The 14,819-nt window shown below is 45.5% G+C and overlaps 1 protein-coding gene across 2 annotated transcripts in view; it reads right to left on the bottom strand.

The window, feature by feature from the left end:
- TNIK (TRAF2 and NCK interacting kinase) overlaps nt 1-14,819 on the bottom strand; it is a 391,580-nt gene that overhangs the window by 95,148 nt on the left and 281,613 nt on the right. For both annotated transcript variants that reach the window (XM_058556353.1, XM_058556354.1), the window contains exon 12: nt 13,631-13,835. In XM_058556353.1, coding sequence (XP_058412336.1) covers nt 13,631-13,835 — 205 coding nt within the window. The remainder of the gene's footprint in view (nt 1-13,630; nt 13,836-14,819) is intronic.

The following is a 14,819-nucleotide window of genomic DNA, read 5'->3' as shown; positions in this document are numbered from 1 at the left end:
CTTACACCATACCCAAAAATTAACTCAAAATGGATTAAAGACTTGAATGTAAGACTTGAAACTATGAAACTTCTAGAAGAAAACAGGCAGTATGCTCTTCGACATCAGTCTTAGCAACATATTTTCAAGCACCGTGTCTGACTGGGCAAGAGAAACAATAGAAAAAATAGACAAATGGGACTACATCAAACTAAAAAGCTTCTGCATAGCAAAGGAAACCATCAACAAAACAAAAAGACAGTCTAACAATTGGGAGAAGATATTTGCAAACCATACATCTGATAAGGGCTTAATCTCCAAAATATATAAAGAACTCATGCATCTCAACAACAAAACAACTAACAACCCAATTAAAAAATGGGCAAAAGACCTGAACAGACATTTCTCCAAAGAAGATATACAGATGACAGGCACATGAAAAGATGTTCAACATCATTAACTATCAGGTAAATGCAAATCAAAACTACAATGAGATATCACCTCACGCCCATCAGAATGGCTATAATTAACAAGACAGGAAACAATATGTGTTGGAGAGGATGTGGAGAGAAGGGAACTCTCATATACTGCTGGTGGGAGTGCAAACTGGTGCAGCCACTATGGAAGACAGTATGGAGATTTCTCAAAAAATTAAGGATAGAACTACGATATGATCCAGCTATTCCACTGCTGGGTATTTATCCAAAGAACTTGAAAACACCAATGCATAAAGATACATGCAACCCTGTGTTCATTGCAGCGTTATTCACAATAGCCAAGACTTGGAAGCAACCTAAGTGCCCATCAAGGGTTGAATGGATAAAGAAGATGTGGCATATATACACAATGGAATACTGCTCAGCCATAAGAAATGATGAAATCCACCCATTTGTGACCACATGGATGGACATTGACGGTATTATGCAAAGTGAAATAAGTCTGAGGGAGAAGGTCAAATACCATATGATTTCCCTCATTAAGTAGTAGATAATAACAACAACAAACAAACACATAGAGACAGAGATTGGATTGGTGGTTACCAGAGGGGAAAGGGGGAGGGAGGAGGGCGAAAGGGATAATTCGGCACATGTGTGTGGTGATGGGTTGTAATTAGTATTTGGGTGGTGAACATGATGTAATCTATGCAGAAATAGAAGTATAATGATGTACACCTGAAATTTATACAATGTTATAAACCAGTGTTACTGCAAGAAACAAAAAATTTAAAGAGAGAGAGGGAGGGAGGGAGGGAGGGAAGGAGGGAGGAAGGAATGAAGGAAGACACAAACAAACAAAAACAAACAAACAAAAAAAGAACTCACTGGGACCTACAGGGAAACTTAATCCAGTCTCCTTTCTAATCTAAGACTGTACTGCGGGCCTAGTACCTGGGAGAGTATCTGTCAATTGGAGATGTAGTGGGAAGTGCAGTGCAGTGTAGAGGGAGGAAGTGAGCAAAGATACCTCATCCACCCCATCACCATTAGCACTTCCTTCAACATTCTTAAGAAATTCCAGATAGGATACTTGGCTGATTTTTTCTACTTACCAAATGTACAGGTTGAATTTGAATCTTGTTCTCATGACATTCAGGTAGATTTGGGGAAAACAAGGCTAGATGCCATTGTGTAAAGATTTTGGGCCCTGGGTTTATCTTTTACATCATGTTTCCCATTATACAGACTCAGAGATAACACCCACATATAAGAATTAATATCTCATAGCTGCAATGTGACGTGCCTTTGGGGGAGTCGGGTAGGTAAGAGAGGTCACAGGGCTTGGGGGAAAGTACACTGGATCAGAAGTAGTAAGACTAGATTCTAGTCCTGCTCTGCCACCGATACAAACACTGCAGACCCCACAGTCTCAATAAATGTCTGTTTAATAAATGAGTGAATGTTGTATGACCCTGAATATGTCATTTCAACCCAACCTTCAACAAGGGGGTAGATTAGGTGATCTCACAAGTCTCTTCATTCTAAAAGTCTAATCGAGGATGTGCTACATCGAAAAGCTAAGATCTACTAACACTTCAGAATAAGAAGTGAAGTGAAGCAGTTCTGGTTTGCTCTTGGAGAGCTCCGCTTGCTTTTCATCCTGGGTGCCCTCCTAGAAGTGGTGAGAGGGGACCCCACGGACTGTGGAAGACCTGAGTCAGCCTCCAGAGGACAGGAAAGCAGCTGTTGCAGGATCAAGTCAGGCTCCTTGGGAAGTACCTCAAACCATCCCCTCAACCCAGGGGCTCTCTGTTCAACGACACTCGGAATGAAAGGACCCAGTGCAGTCTTTTGAATCGACCGCACAACACACATGCCCCCTCACTTAAATAGGACTATTCTCTATAAGCTTCACAGGAGCTGCAATTGTGATGACAAGCATTAAAGCTTCTGGGCATTCCATTGGCCCATTTTAACATCCACTAAAGTTTCAGTTTTGGTAAGACCATTGCAAACCAACCATTGTGGGGCAAGGGCATGAGTCTTTGCAACTAACACTGGGATTCCAGACCTGCTTTATAGGAAGGACACGAGAGTGATGGTGAAGCAGTCTGGCACCTCTGAATCCAGGACACAACAAAGTCATCAGAATAACAAAAAAGAATAATAATTATTAATAATGAGAACAAACACTTATGTAGTGCCTCCTATGATGCCAGGCACCGTCCTAAGCCCTTTACTTGTATTAACTCATCTAACTCTCCTCCCAAGTTTTTGCCCAAGTTCACTCAGTTGATAAGTGCAAAGCCAAGACCATACTCTGCATCTGGCTCTTGCCACGCTGCCTCTGTGGATCGGAAAGCAGCTGGTTGAGACATCTACATATACAAAGTGAAAGATGTTGTCTTATGCTTTTTCAAGTGGCCATCTTCCCCTCTTTCTATCTTCACTTTGTTACTTATCTTTTCTTCACAGAAACAGTAAGCAGCAAACCACTGAGAAAGCTAGACAGACTAGATATAGCTCATTCTTTCTTTTTACATCAACTTTCCACTATTAAAGATAAACCATCCAACCTACTCATTCAGAGCTTTCCTGGAAAATTAACAGCCTAAGTGAAGCCCTCTCTTTGAGTTCCCAGCCAACTTTTGATCAGTAGGCAGCCCCATGGCTAAGCACCGTCTGAGTACACATGTGCCAAGCTGGTCTTTATGCATGTGGAAAGCAAATGCAAGTTCCAAACAGACTGAGCCACGAGGAAGCTTATAGAAGAATCCTGGTCCCGCCTCTTCTCCGGATGCTAGTCAGTGTGATAATTCACAAGCTTCTTATCATCTCTGAGCTGCAGCTTCCCCAGAGAGAATGGCTACCTGGGTTTTCCTGAGTATCACACAGAGGAGCAAGAATGGCCCAATGGACATCCTGAGTACCTATGACTCTGGAGGTTGGTGTAAAAGTCAAGTGCAGATCTAATTCTCAAATTTCTTCTGCCACCATTCTGAAGCCTTAATATGAGTCCTAGGAAAACAAGCCCATTATACACCAGTTTATTAATACAATATCTCCACAGAGGGCCACCCCAGCACATCTGCAATGATACTGAAGATGCTAAATTATATCAGATGTGGAAAGGTTGCAGGAACTGTGACATTTGTGGAAGAACATTACCATCGCCTTCAGACATTTCTGGGCTGATGTGTAGGGCATTTTAGTTTTCTTTGGCATGACCTGTATTAATGCAGGGGGATCACAAGGACTTGAATCAATAACAGGATACATTTCTTAACAGGAGGAATTGCTCGAAAATAGAACATGCTGCCTCGAACCTCTTAACGTATAAGCAGAGATTACACATTAAACAGGTTAAATGACTCTGAGGAGTATTGTCAAAGGGAGTCTTACTTTGAGAGAAGAAATGGCTTAGATCACTTTTGAGGTCCCTTATGTTCCCCAGCCTCTAAGATTCTATAAAACTGCTCACTGAAGAAAACAAGAGTGGAATGAAAACAATTCGATTTAAATGTCACGTGAAATCATACTTTCTGTGAAACTATTTTGTTGTCATAGTTCTACGTTTAGGAATACTAAAAATAATGATTGTGAAACATAAGAGATGAAGACTAGATGTAACAAAAGAGGTTCTATGAAGACCCTAGACAATGGAACCCAGGTCCGTAATGTCCATTCCACGCTGTCAGGGAAAAGCAATCCCTGCCTTTCACCTAAGGTGCTCTAGATACACTGAGGGCCAGAAACTGCCTATCACTGGGTTTTTTCCAGTTTGAAATGCTACAAGTGTAAAATACTGGCATACCCTTCCCATTCCTTGAAAGTGTAGGAAGGAGTCTGAGCAAAAGGATTTCAAGTATCAGTAACTTTTTAAGCTGCAGTATAGGAATTTCAGCCCAACTTCCTCACCTTGGCAGGACACCCTTCCCATCACAGGACCCAGGTGTCCAAGTGGACAAGCGGGACCTCCTGCAGCATGGCAGGTAAGTTAGAACAAGGAACCCCTCTGGGATCCACTGAGAAGCAGGGTTCCTACATCCATGCCAACCACACAGCCTCCTGAAGCACAAGCATGATTTCTAGGCACACACGACCGCACACCCTTGTCAGAGGCCCATGGGCAGGCCTTGCCCTGGACAATGAGTAGCCAGTTTGCTAGCCTGCCTCCCAGCTGTTTCATAATTTCTGTTCAGAAAGAGAGCAAAAGCCCAGCTAGAAAGCATTCAGCGTTCGTGCTGATGCTAACGACATCCAGGAATAAAGGGCTGCTCGGCCCCCCACCAGCGGCCGCTGCTCACAGGACACATTCGGATGCCTGTGGTTAATGATTAAGTGAATTAAAGGCCATTTCTCAGTAGTATCAATGAATTAACACTCCAGGCCCTGAAATGGGGGAGTTATTCTTGTTCACGGTGCTTTCTTCCGGCTGCGGACCCGCGAGTGTGGTCCTGTGGGTGGGAAGGCAGCATTCCCTGTCTCCTGCTCGCTCAGGCTGCATTCAGCTCTGATTCCTCACCCTGAAAAGAGATGACTCAGAGCGGCAACAAAAGGCAGATAACGGGAAACAAAGATTGTCCTTTTGTGTTCAGTCTCTTCTTGAACTTATTTAGGTGCTTACTCGGCGCCAGGTACTGTTCTAAGTGTTTTGTGTGTATTAATTCATTTAATCCTTGAAACTATTACTATCTCATTTTATAAATGGGCAAAGCAAGGCATAAAGAAGTCATGTTCTGCCCACGATCATAAAGCCAGTTAAGTGGCAGAGCCAGGATTCAAACCCAGGCAGTCTCTTACTGCACCCTTGACTGCCTTGTTTCTACCTTCTCAGTGAAATGGTCATTCCCCACGTATGTGTCCCTGATGCCCAGAAGCTTACTGTTCAGACATCACAAGATCTCTGTCTTCTTAGCGGTTTTTTTAGGTACTGATAGGAGAGGAGACTTGCTGCAGCCATTTGCTGGCAATGATGGGATTGTAATTATACAGTGCTGGAAATGACAGTGAAAAATACTGGTAAGAGAATCTATCGAAAAGCAGAGTTTCTCCCAGGGAAGGTCCCCTGAGGCTTGGCTGGGAAGAGGAGACTTTCCAAGGTGGTGGTTGATCCTATAAGACGAGGTACATCTGGAAGGATGAAGAATGGGTTGCCCCCTTGTGCTGGCAAGGCCAGGACTGCTGGCTAATTTAACTGCAGACAGATACCCCAGCAAGACACAATAAGAGGGGTGCACTGAGAAAAGAGCCTCCAAAAAGGGATGGAAAAGTCCAGGTTTCATAGTAAACAGGGAAGGCATGTTAGATAATTAAGGAAGCCCTACAATGGGAAAATGCTATCTATCTAGAAAACTCTTAAAACAAGAAAACTGACAACAACATTGAAATCATCAGTTCCAAAATAACAATAAAATATTCACTCAACAATGTCAGTCCACTCTTGTGTCAGGCATTGTGCTGAGTCTTCTGCAGATATGATTCCACTGACTTCTCACAACAGTCCTGCACAGTAAACAGTATCTTGATGGTGTACATAAGGAAGCTGAGGCTCAGAGAGGGGAATTTGCCCAAGGCCACGTGGCTGGAATTAGACCTTGGTCTCCACGGCTTCACCGCTGGTGTACTTTGCCTCTACACTTATCTGCTACCCAGCCGTTTAAAAACCGTAGATATTTTTTTCTCTTAATGACATAACTGAATTCCTACTAGTATAACATTCTTCACAAAGCATGAATAAAAGTTTACCTGTTGGTACATATATTTTAATAAATTCAAGAGGGTTTTACTGCCGAACATAAAAGAGCTTAAACTTTTGGAAATTATACCTCTGACTTCAGCCAAAGGCACCCACTCCAATAATAACTACTACTAATATTTATTCAGTGTGTTCTCAGCATTGATGCTATTCTAAGGCTTTCTATGAATTCACCCATTTATATCTCACAACAGCCCCAGGAGGTAAGTGTTATTGTTATTTCTAGTTTCACAGATGAGGAAACTGAGGCACAGAAAAGTTAAAGAACTTACATCTAATAAGGAAGATAGCCAAAATACTGTTAGCCAAAGTACTACTCTTAATAGAATTTCCCCAAAAGCTCTGTCGTCCATGGGACTTTTCAGAGCTTCAATATGTTGTCCTGTACATAGTGACTCTTAAAGAAATATGCAGCTCCCCTCTGCCCCCCCTCACTTTTTTGGTCTAAGAGAATCTGGGAGAAACTACTTAGGTTCCAAAGAATAACCTCACACACCAGTGGCTTCTCTGGTTTGGGCTCCAGCTGGCACAGCTTCTATGAGACTAGCCTGGTTAGCCTGAGTGAAAGCAAATGCTAAGAGAGAATGTGGGCAAGGCTGACCACAAATGGATGCACAAGTAATTATGAAAAGTCTTCTAATCAGAAGCATGAGGTAGGGCTTGTTAACAATATTTAAACTGGATTTGTGGGGCTGGCTCAGTGGCGTAGTGGTTAAGTTCACATGCTCTGCTTTGGTGGCCCGGCATTCACGGGTTCGGATCCTGGGCACAGACCTACACACGGCTCATCAAGCCATGCTGTGGCAGCATCCCACATACACAAAAGAGAGGAAGATTGGCACAGATGTTAGCTCAGGGACAATCTTTCTCAGGCAAAAAGAGGAAGACTGGCAATGGATGTTAGCTCAGGGCCGATCTTCTTCACCAAAAACATAAATAAATAAATAAATAAATAAATAAATAAACTGGATTTGATAAGTCCTTCAAAAGCGAGATCTGTGCCCCTCTTGGCAGCTGACAAAGTGCTTCACAACCATTTTGCTGGTTCACTCTCAGCACAACGTTGGTGGTGGGAACAGGCTTTGTTAGCAGCCTCCCCGCAGTGCTCAGGAAGGGGGTTGTGGGGAGACCAAGGGGACCGTCAGGGCATGCAGGTGATACACAGAGACCCTCAAATTCAAATCAACTTCGTTTCACTCCAAATCCAGATCTTCTGACTTCCTGAGCAGATTGCTTCCCTTCCTCCAAAAGAGAGAAGAAATGAATGTGTTTCTAGAGAATACTACACAAAAACTACTTTTTAAATATCTTCTTTGTTCTGACAGTAAAGAATGCTGTTATTTTACTCAACCTTTGGGGGAGGTTCTGTAGCGCTGGCCCCTTTAACTCCGTCCTTATGCTTGAATACTTGATTTTCTTTGCAAAAACATCAAACTCTCCTGGTGTTCCTTCTATGTCCTTATCAGTCTTCTTTGCTGGCTCTCCTCCCCTACTCTGAGTTCTCAGAGCTCAGGCCCAGACTCTCTTCTCTATGTATTCTTCATTACCATAAACCAATAATTTCCATTTTTTTCTATCCTCGACCTCTCTTCTAAGCTAAATCCATATAATCCAACTGCATCCTTGGTGTCACCACGGGCCACCTCATACGCATCTTAAACTCACTACTTTCCAAAGTGATCTTCTCCTCCTGCTTCCGAACCTGGTCCTCCACCTGGATGCTCCAGTCCAGCATCGGGGAACCTTCTGTGACTGCCTGCTCTCCTTCACCTACACTGTCCAATCAACCACCAGGACCTGCATCTTCCACAGGCTGCATCTCTCTCAAAGGTGTCCACCTTTCTCAGTCCCCACTCCACCACCCTCCACCTGAAGCACCACAGCGTCTGGCCTGGACTAACTTGTCTCTCCTACCCACTCTCGCTTTCTTCCAATCGCAGCAGCAGCCAAAGTTTCCCTTGCAGCAGCCAAAGTTTCACTGTAAAACCACAGTTCTGATCGTATTTCCTTGGTTGCAACACATCAATGGTTTCCCACTATTCTTAGAACAAAATTCGAAATTCCTTAACTTGGTCTATGAAGCCCTGCGGGACTGTGCCTTGGATTCCCAGCCTGGCATTCCCGCATGCCCCTCTGCCCTCCTTCAGCTGGACACCAGGCCTCCAAGCCAGGCTAGGCTCCCACCCCTGTGGCTCACCCCCTTAGCGCACCATTCTCCACCATAGCAGTCTGGCAATGACAGTGACTGGTTATTTGGGTGTTTATTTGCCTAATGCCTGCTTCCCTCACAGATCCAGCCTTCACAAGGGCAGACGTATTCCCAGTGTCCAGCACAGTGCTTGCATAGTAGAGGTATGTATTCACTGATTTTGTTGAATGACTGCCTATAGGAATAGGAAAAAGGTTTTAATTCCACCATACACTTTAAAAAAAAACAGTTAAGCCCAATATCCTTGAAAGCCCCAGTCACTCACAATAAACAATTAGAGGCTTATAGGGACTTCACATGTTTGGACTGCTAGGCTCTCATTTTGTACATTAGTGCTCCACTGTTACTGGCCAAGGAGACACAGATGGTAATTCTTATTTTTTTTTTTTGCTGAGGAAGATTTGCCCTGCACTAACATCTGTTGCCAATCTCCCTCTTTTTTCACTTGAGGAAGATTATCCCTGAGCTAACATCTGTGCCAATATTCCTCTACTTTGTATGTGGGACGCTGCCACAGCATGGCTGGTGAATGATGTAGGTCCGCACCTGGGATCTGAATTTGCAAACCCGGGCCACTGAAGCAGAGCATGTGGAACTTTAACCACTCGGCCACCGGGCCGGCCCTGGTGGTAATTCTTTAAAAGAAATTTCATGTGATAGAACCAAAACAGTATAATATCTTTTAGCTAGCACTGGTTGTTTTTATAACTGGATGATGTTACGATTGTCTGGTGAATTACCTGGTGGTAATTCTTTAAAAGAAATTTCATGTGATAGAACCAAAACAGTATAATATCTTTTAGCTAGAACTGGTTGTTTTTATAACTGGATGATGTTACGATTGTCTTAAAGGGCACTAAATGAGACCCAGGTGGCTTGAAAAACTTAACACAATTCTCCAAAGAATAAAACTTACTACCATGGAGGTGGGTGGTGCTCCTGGAGTCAATTTGATTCATTCCTGTGACTTAAAGACACTCTCCCCCAAATGAAGGTACAGAAGGCTCTCAGCAAATTGAAAAAAATACATAAATCACTAGTATCATTTCAAAACTCTTGAGCAGAATCAAGCATCACCACACATCTTCTGCCCAAGGTTAGTCTGAAAAGATGACCAGAGTGGAAACCCCCACACCTCCTGGCCCCTAACTCTCTGATAACTCGTATAGAACAAGCTGTGTATAGTCTAGGCCAACTGAATAAAAACACAAGAGGCTCTCTATGCACTTCTTCTCACTATTGATGGATTCATTCACCTCAGCTGGGTTTAATCGAGTTCCTGGAACTTAGTTAAAATTGTACTTCATCATTGGTCAAAAACAGAGAGTCTTATAATATTGCATTACTGTTGTATTAACTTTGTATGGTGATAGAGGGTAACTAGACTTATTGTGGTGATCACTGTGCAGTGTATACAAATGTTGAATCATGAAGTTGTACACCTGAACCCACTATCATGTTGTATGTCAATTATACTTCAGTAAAAAAAAGCTGTGAGTCTTGTACCCACCACTTAACTGACCTGAAGCCACGTCCTTTTCACGAGCTGATAAATGACTACACTCAGTTTATAGTCAAAGTCCTTCTAAGAATATACATTTACTGATTTAGAACCTAGTCAGATCCACATGGTTACCCATAAATAGCAAAGGACAGTAGGGCTTCCTCAGAAACCTCTGGAAGGAGGTGACATCCGAGATCACTGAGGAATATGAAGGCTACAACCTACGCAGCCCCAGGTCACCAAAAGGGCATCTGAAGTGCCTTTATTTGGAAGTGGTAATGTATTTCCCAGGATGCCTACAAGAGCCCAGCTGACCCACAATGAAGCTAAATTTACATGTCTAACTACGGGCTTTAACTGCTCCTATGTGACAATGTGGTCCAAGTTCCTACTCAGGACACCAGAAACACAAGTCATCACCACAGGCCAGGGCAGCAGACGTGGATGGGGATCCAGCAGGAGCAAGATGCGGGAGAGGAGTTCCTGGTGGCAGGGACAGTCATTACTTAAGGGTTCAGAATTTACAGCCATCTGAGTATTCAGTATTTCTTTTTCGTTTCTATTGAGCAATAGGGGCAAGATAAAGGATCAAAAGATAAAGCCGGTATAACCTCCTGCTGCCCTGTGGTCACAGTGTTCCTGCTTCTGGGGAGAAGCCGGGGCTCGTGCACATTGGTGCAGAGGGCACAGTGCATGCAGCTGTCTTCTGCACAAGCGGGAACTTAGAGGGCACGTCCCTGTGGTTACACGTGTCCCTCTGAGTCTGAACTCTGACTTGCATCCAAGGTAGAGGCTCCAGAAAATGCCACAAAAGAAGAGACACGAGGAAGCCTCTGTAGCTCTGACTGGGAGCATGAGAGCCAGAACCCCGCTCAAAGATGAGCACCTGCTGGGTGCAGCTTCTTTGCACTTGCTCAGAAACCCTTCAGTTCTCAGGGTAATAGGCCACAGAAGCAGAGGCATTGGAAAGAATATGGAAAAGCATGCTGACCATGGCTTATCAGCAGAGAGGCCAGACAGATGCTGTGACAGCACCTGGGCTCAGCAGTTTGATCCCTTGGATTTGAAACCTCTCAAGCTGTGTGACCTTTAGCAAATTATTAACCTCTCTGAGACTCAGCTGCATTATCTTTTGAATGGGGGTTACTGTGAGGACTACATGAGCCAATTCACATAAAGTGCTGAACAGACTACCTGTCTTGTGGCAGGTGTTCATAACTGTCAGAAATGACTATTCTAACAACTTGATGAGAAAACATAAATTCAAATAAATCATGCCAGGTAAGAAGGGAAAAAAAAACAAAAAATAAAAACAAAACAATACAATGCATCCTCTGAAAAGACTTTGCACTAATTGAGGATCGAGGTCCAAGGGGCCAAGAGTTCTTATGTTAAAATTAAAAAAAAAAAAGGAAATTCACGTAAGTGTGTGTGTATGCCCACATGCATGTTTGCATTCTTGAGTATTGTAAGTGCTTTATGGGATGTCAGTGGGAATTTTCTAGGGTTACATGGTACTGCCTTTAGCTTGAAACTAAGTGTAACAAATCACTTGGCAAAGAACCCACTGACTAAGGCAGATGGTCCGGTTTCCTTCCAGGATTTGACATTCCAATGAGGTGGCAGCCTTGGGAAATGCTCCTGGAAGGAATAAACCACAAGCCAGGACAAAAGCAGGGAAGGCAGGATTCGGGAGCAGAGCCTGCGGGGGCACTGCTTAGCTGGAGGGAGAGGGTAGATCAGAAGTCTAAAGGAGCAAAGCTTGGATCCAAACAGCAGAGGCCTTTGGTCCTGAGGAGACCTGAGAGAGTGGAGGACATGGCGTGGCTCCAGGCTGGGGCCAGCAAGGAGATGACACCAGGGCATAGCTGCAGGGAATGTCAGTCTGTGCCCAGGAGAGTAACCAGAGGTGGTGCAGGCACCTCCACGGCTACACTTCATACTCCACTTCTGAGAGCTGCCTGATGAACACCCACACCTGCCTTCACCCTGCCTCTGCCCGCTTCTTTGAAGGTTCTGCCCCACAGCCCTGCAGTGCCTCTGTCTACTACAGCATAATCTTAGAATAGAAGGAGGTGAACGCCAAACTTCTCCTGTGCTGAGCCGTCTTCACACTGACAGTGTTACAGACTTATGTACTTAGATTGCAAAGGGCTTCACTTGCCTGCTGCTGTTGGCAGAAGCCTACAAGGTCCAATTCTGAGGATCACAGTTCGAGGCTCTGGCACGTACCTACACTTACCGTCTCAGGGCTTGCATGGACTTTGGGATCAGGGAGACCAGGGTGTGAATCCTGCCCTTGCAATTACTGGCCCTGCAACACGGCACCAATTACTTCCCCTCCCTGATCCTCGGTTTCCTCTGTTAAATGGGGATTATGTGTGTTTTGCATCCGAGATGATGGATATATGCAAAGAGATAATGACAGTAGATGAGATCCTAGACATAAGCAGAGCACCCTATCCGGTACCTGGCACACAGAAGTCACTCAGTAATTGCAACTGTTGGTATCATTGTTGCTGGTCGGCACACTAATATTCCAGGGACATAATGAGCTTGATGAGATTTACTGCAAACTGGAACTGAGGCCCTCACTGATTTAAACCAGGGAAGCTGGGCCTGGATGTGCCATTTAAAAAGCAATCTGTTCCTGGTGTCTGCAATTTACCGCCCTCTAACCACAGCAGCCACCTGACAAAGCAAGTGAATTGCTGTAAACCGTTAATGAGGAGCAAGACGGTGTCTAGGAAAACTGTAAAATTACTGCCCCATTACCGGGCAGCTAGTTAACCTTTCCTCTGCCATCCAACTTCCCCAAAGCTATGCCCTCTCAGGGTCTGAATTGTCTAGAGGCTTTGATTTATCTGGCAGAGGAAGGAGGCCTCAGAGCAAGGCTCTGGGAAAGAGGCTTCAATAACGATCTGTAAGACCACAAGGTGAGAGCCTCGCCCAGGACAAGCCATGCAGGAAAGTGTGCTTGCATGTGGTTTCCCACAGAGATGACAGCAATGCCTGCCGGTGAAGGCAAGTGTTGCCCACAAACTGGAGGACCGGCCCTGGGTACCAAACGGTGTGTGTGTGTGGAAGAACTTGGGAAATGCTTTCCCCGGTGTTCAGAGGAGTAACAAAGGAGTATCAAGAGACAGGCCCTGCTTTTCCATACTTGACATTTCTCTGTGGTCTAGTTAACACCTATATTTCACCTCTCAATCACTGCCTCATTCATTTGTATATTAATTCATTCATTCCATGAATATTTTTGAGGCATCTACTGTGTGCTCGGCAATGTTCTAGGCAGGAGAGACACATAATGTAGAGATACATCAGGGATACAAGAGACAAAATCCCCTGTCCTCAGGGAGCTTACGTTCCAGTGTTAGACACAGGGCAGTACACACAGAGTATGCGTGAAGGTGATAGGAGCATGTAAAAATAATAAAGCAGGGAGGGCAACAGGACATGCTGGAGGGAGTGGGTGTGAGGAGGTGACATTTAAGTAAGACTTGAAGGGGCTGAGGCCTCCACCTGCTTTTCTGAAGTGACCACAGCAAGGTCACACCCCCGCCCCAAGCAAGGGAGGTCCTCTGCTTGTAAGGGCATTCAGGCCTCGTCCCCCCTTGCAGTTAAGGTGTGTGTCCTCCGAGCACCGACTCAAGGGTGGGATCGGGCCCAGTGGGTACCCAGGAAGCGACCCCAGCCACGGGATGTGGGCGCAGAGGTGGCCCGCACAAGCCAGGCCTCACCTCCTCCAGCCGCCGCCGCTGCTCCTTCTGCTCCTCGATGCGCTTCTGGCGCTCAGCCAGCAGCTGCCGCTTGTGCTCCTCGTTCTCCCGCTGCTGCTGCTCCAGCTGCTGCCGCCGCAGGGCCTCAGACCGCTCCTTGTTGGCCAGCTGCAGCCTCAGGAAGTCCCGCCGCAGCGTCGACTCCCCCGGCAGGTTCAGAATGGAGCTGTGGGCAGGAGAGAGAGGTGAGGATCCCACACGGGGCAAGGGCCATCACTACCTGGGTCCTGGAGAGGAGAGCAGGGCAAATAACTCACCCATGTGTGGGGAAGGAAGCCACACGATCAAGCACAGGCTCTTAGATCCTCCGCGAATTACATCACTCACCCCCGGAAGAAACAGAGTCAAGGCAAGAGACTAGTGTCCAGCTGCCTTTCAGTGTGACTACTGCATACACATGCTGTCTCCATCCTGGAGGGACGTCACATCCTAGAGTCATCACCTCTCTCCAGGACCGTCCACACTGCTCCCTCACTCTTGTGACATGGCAAAGATCTGTTTCTAAAGGCTTTGGTGACTGTGCAAGCCCTGAGCCCCAGACCGTCTTATTTTCACTTTTAAGAAAGGCAAGAGCAAAGCCAGCAGATAAAAATGACCCATCAAGAGCAGTAAGGAAGCCTACTCTCCCTGGACGAGTACATCACCCTCACCCACATCACCTCCTTGACTCCTCCAACCCCAGGAGGCAAAGGGCAGGCATGACAAGACAGGGAGAGGAAGTGCCAGAGTCAAGGCTGACACAGATCCAGAACTTGAACCCAAGTCGGCCAAGTCCAAGAGTTCAGGGCTTGCCTCACCACACACTGTTAATTGGTTCTGGCCACAGAGGGTGCACCTGGGACTTCAGCTCAGCTTACTGATTCCTAGATTCTGTTTAAGCACCATGGGCCTCAATTTCCTCATCTGTAAAACAGTGGTTGTGCATCATGTGCATGTGTGCGTGTGTGTGTGACAGAACGAGGGACAGAAAACACCGTAACCAAACTCCAACTACTCCACTGGAGGTCCAGGGCCGCCCTACTCTCATCTAACTGCAGGCGGACAACTCAGAGTTACAGACTCCTTAGCTGTGCCCAGAAGCCTCACAGGGAGGTGGGAAATGGCCCCTATTTGTTCTTACAAACCCAGCCCTTTTAATCTTTCTGGCAGC

The sequence above is a fragment of the Diceros bicornis genome, chromosome 15, assembly GCF_020826845.1.
Source record: "Diceros bicornis minor isolate mBicDic1 chromosome 15, mDicBic1.mat.cur, whole genome shotgun sequence".
NCBI lineage: Eukaryota > Metazoa > Chordata > Mammalia > Perissodactyla > Rhinocerotidae > Diceros > Diceros bicornis.
This window is presented reverse-complemented; position numbering and strand designations above follow the sequence as displayed.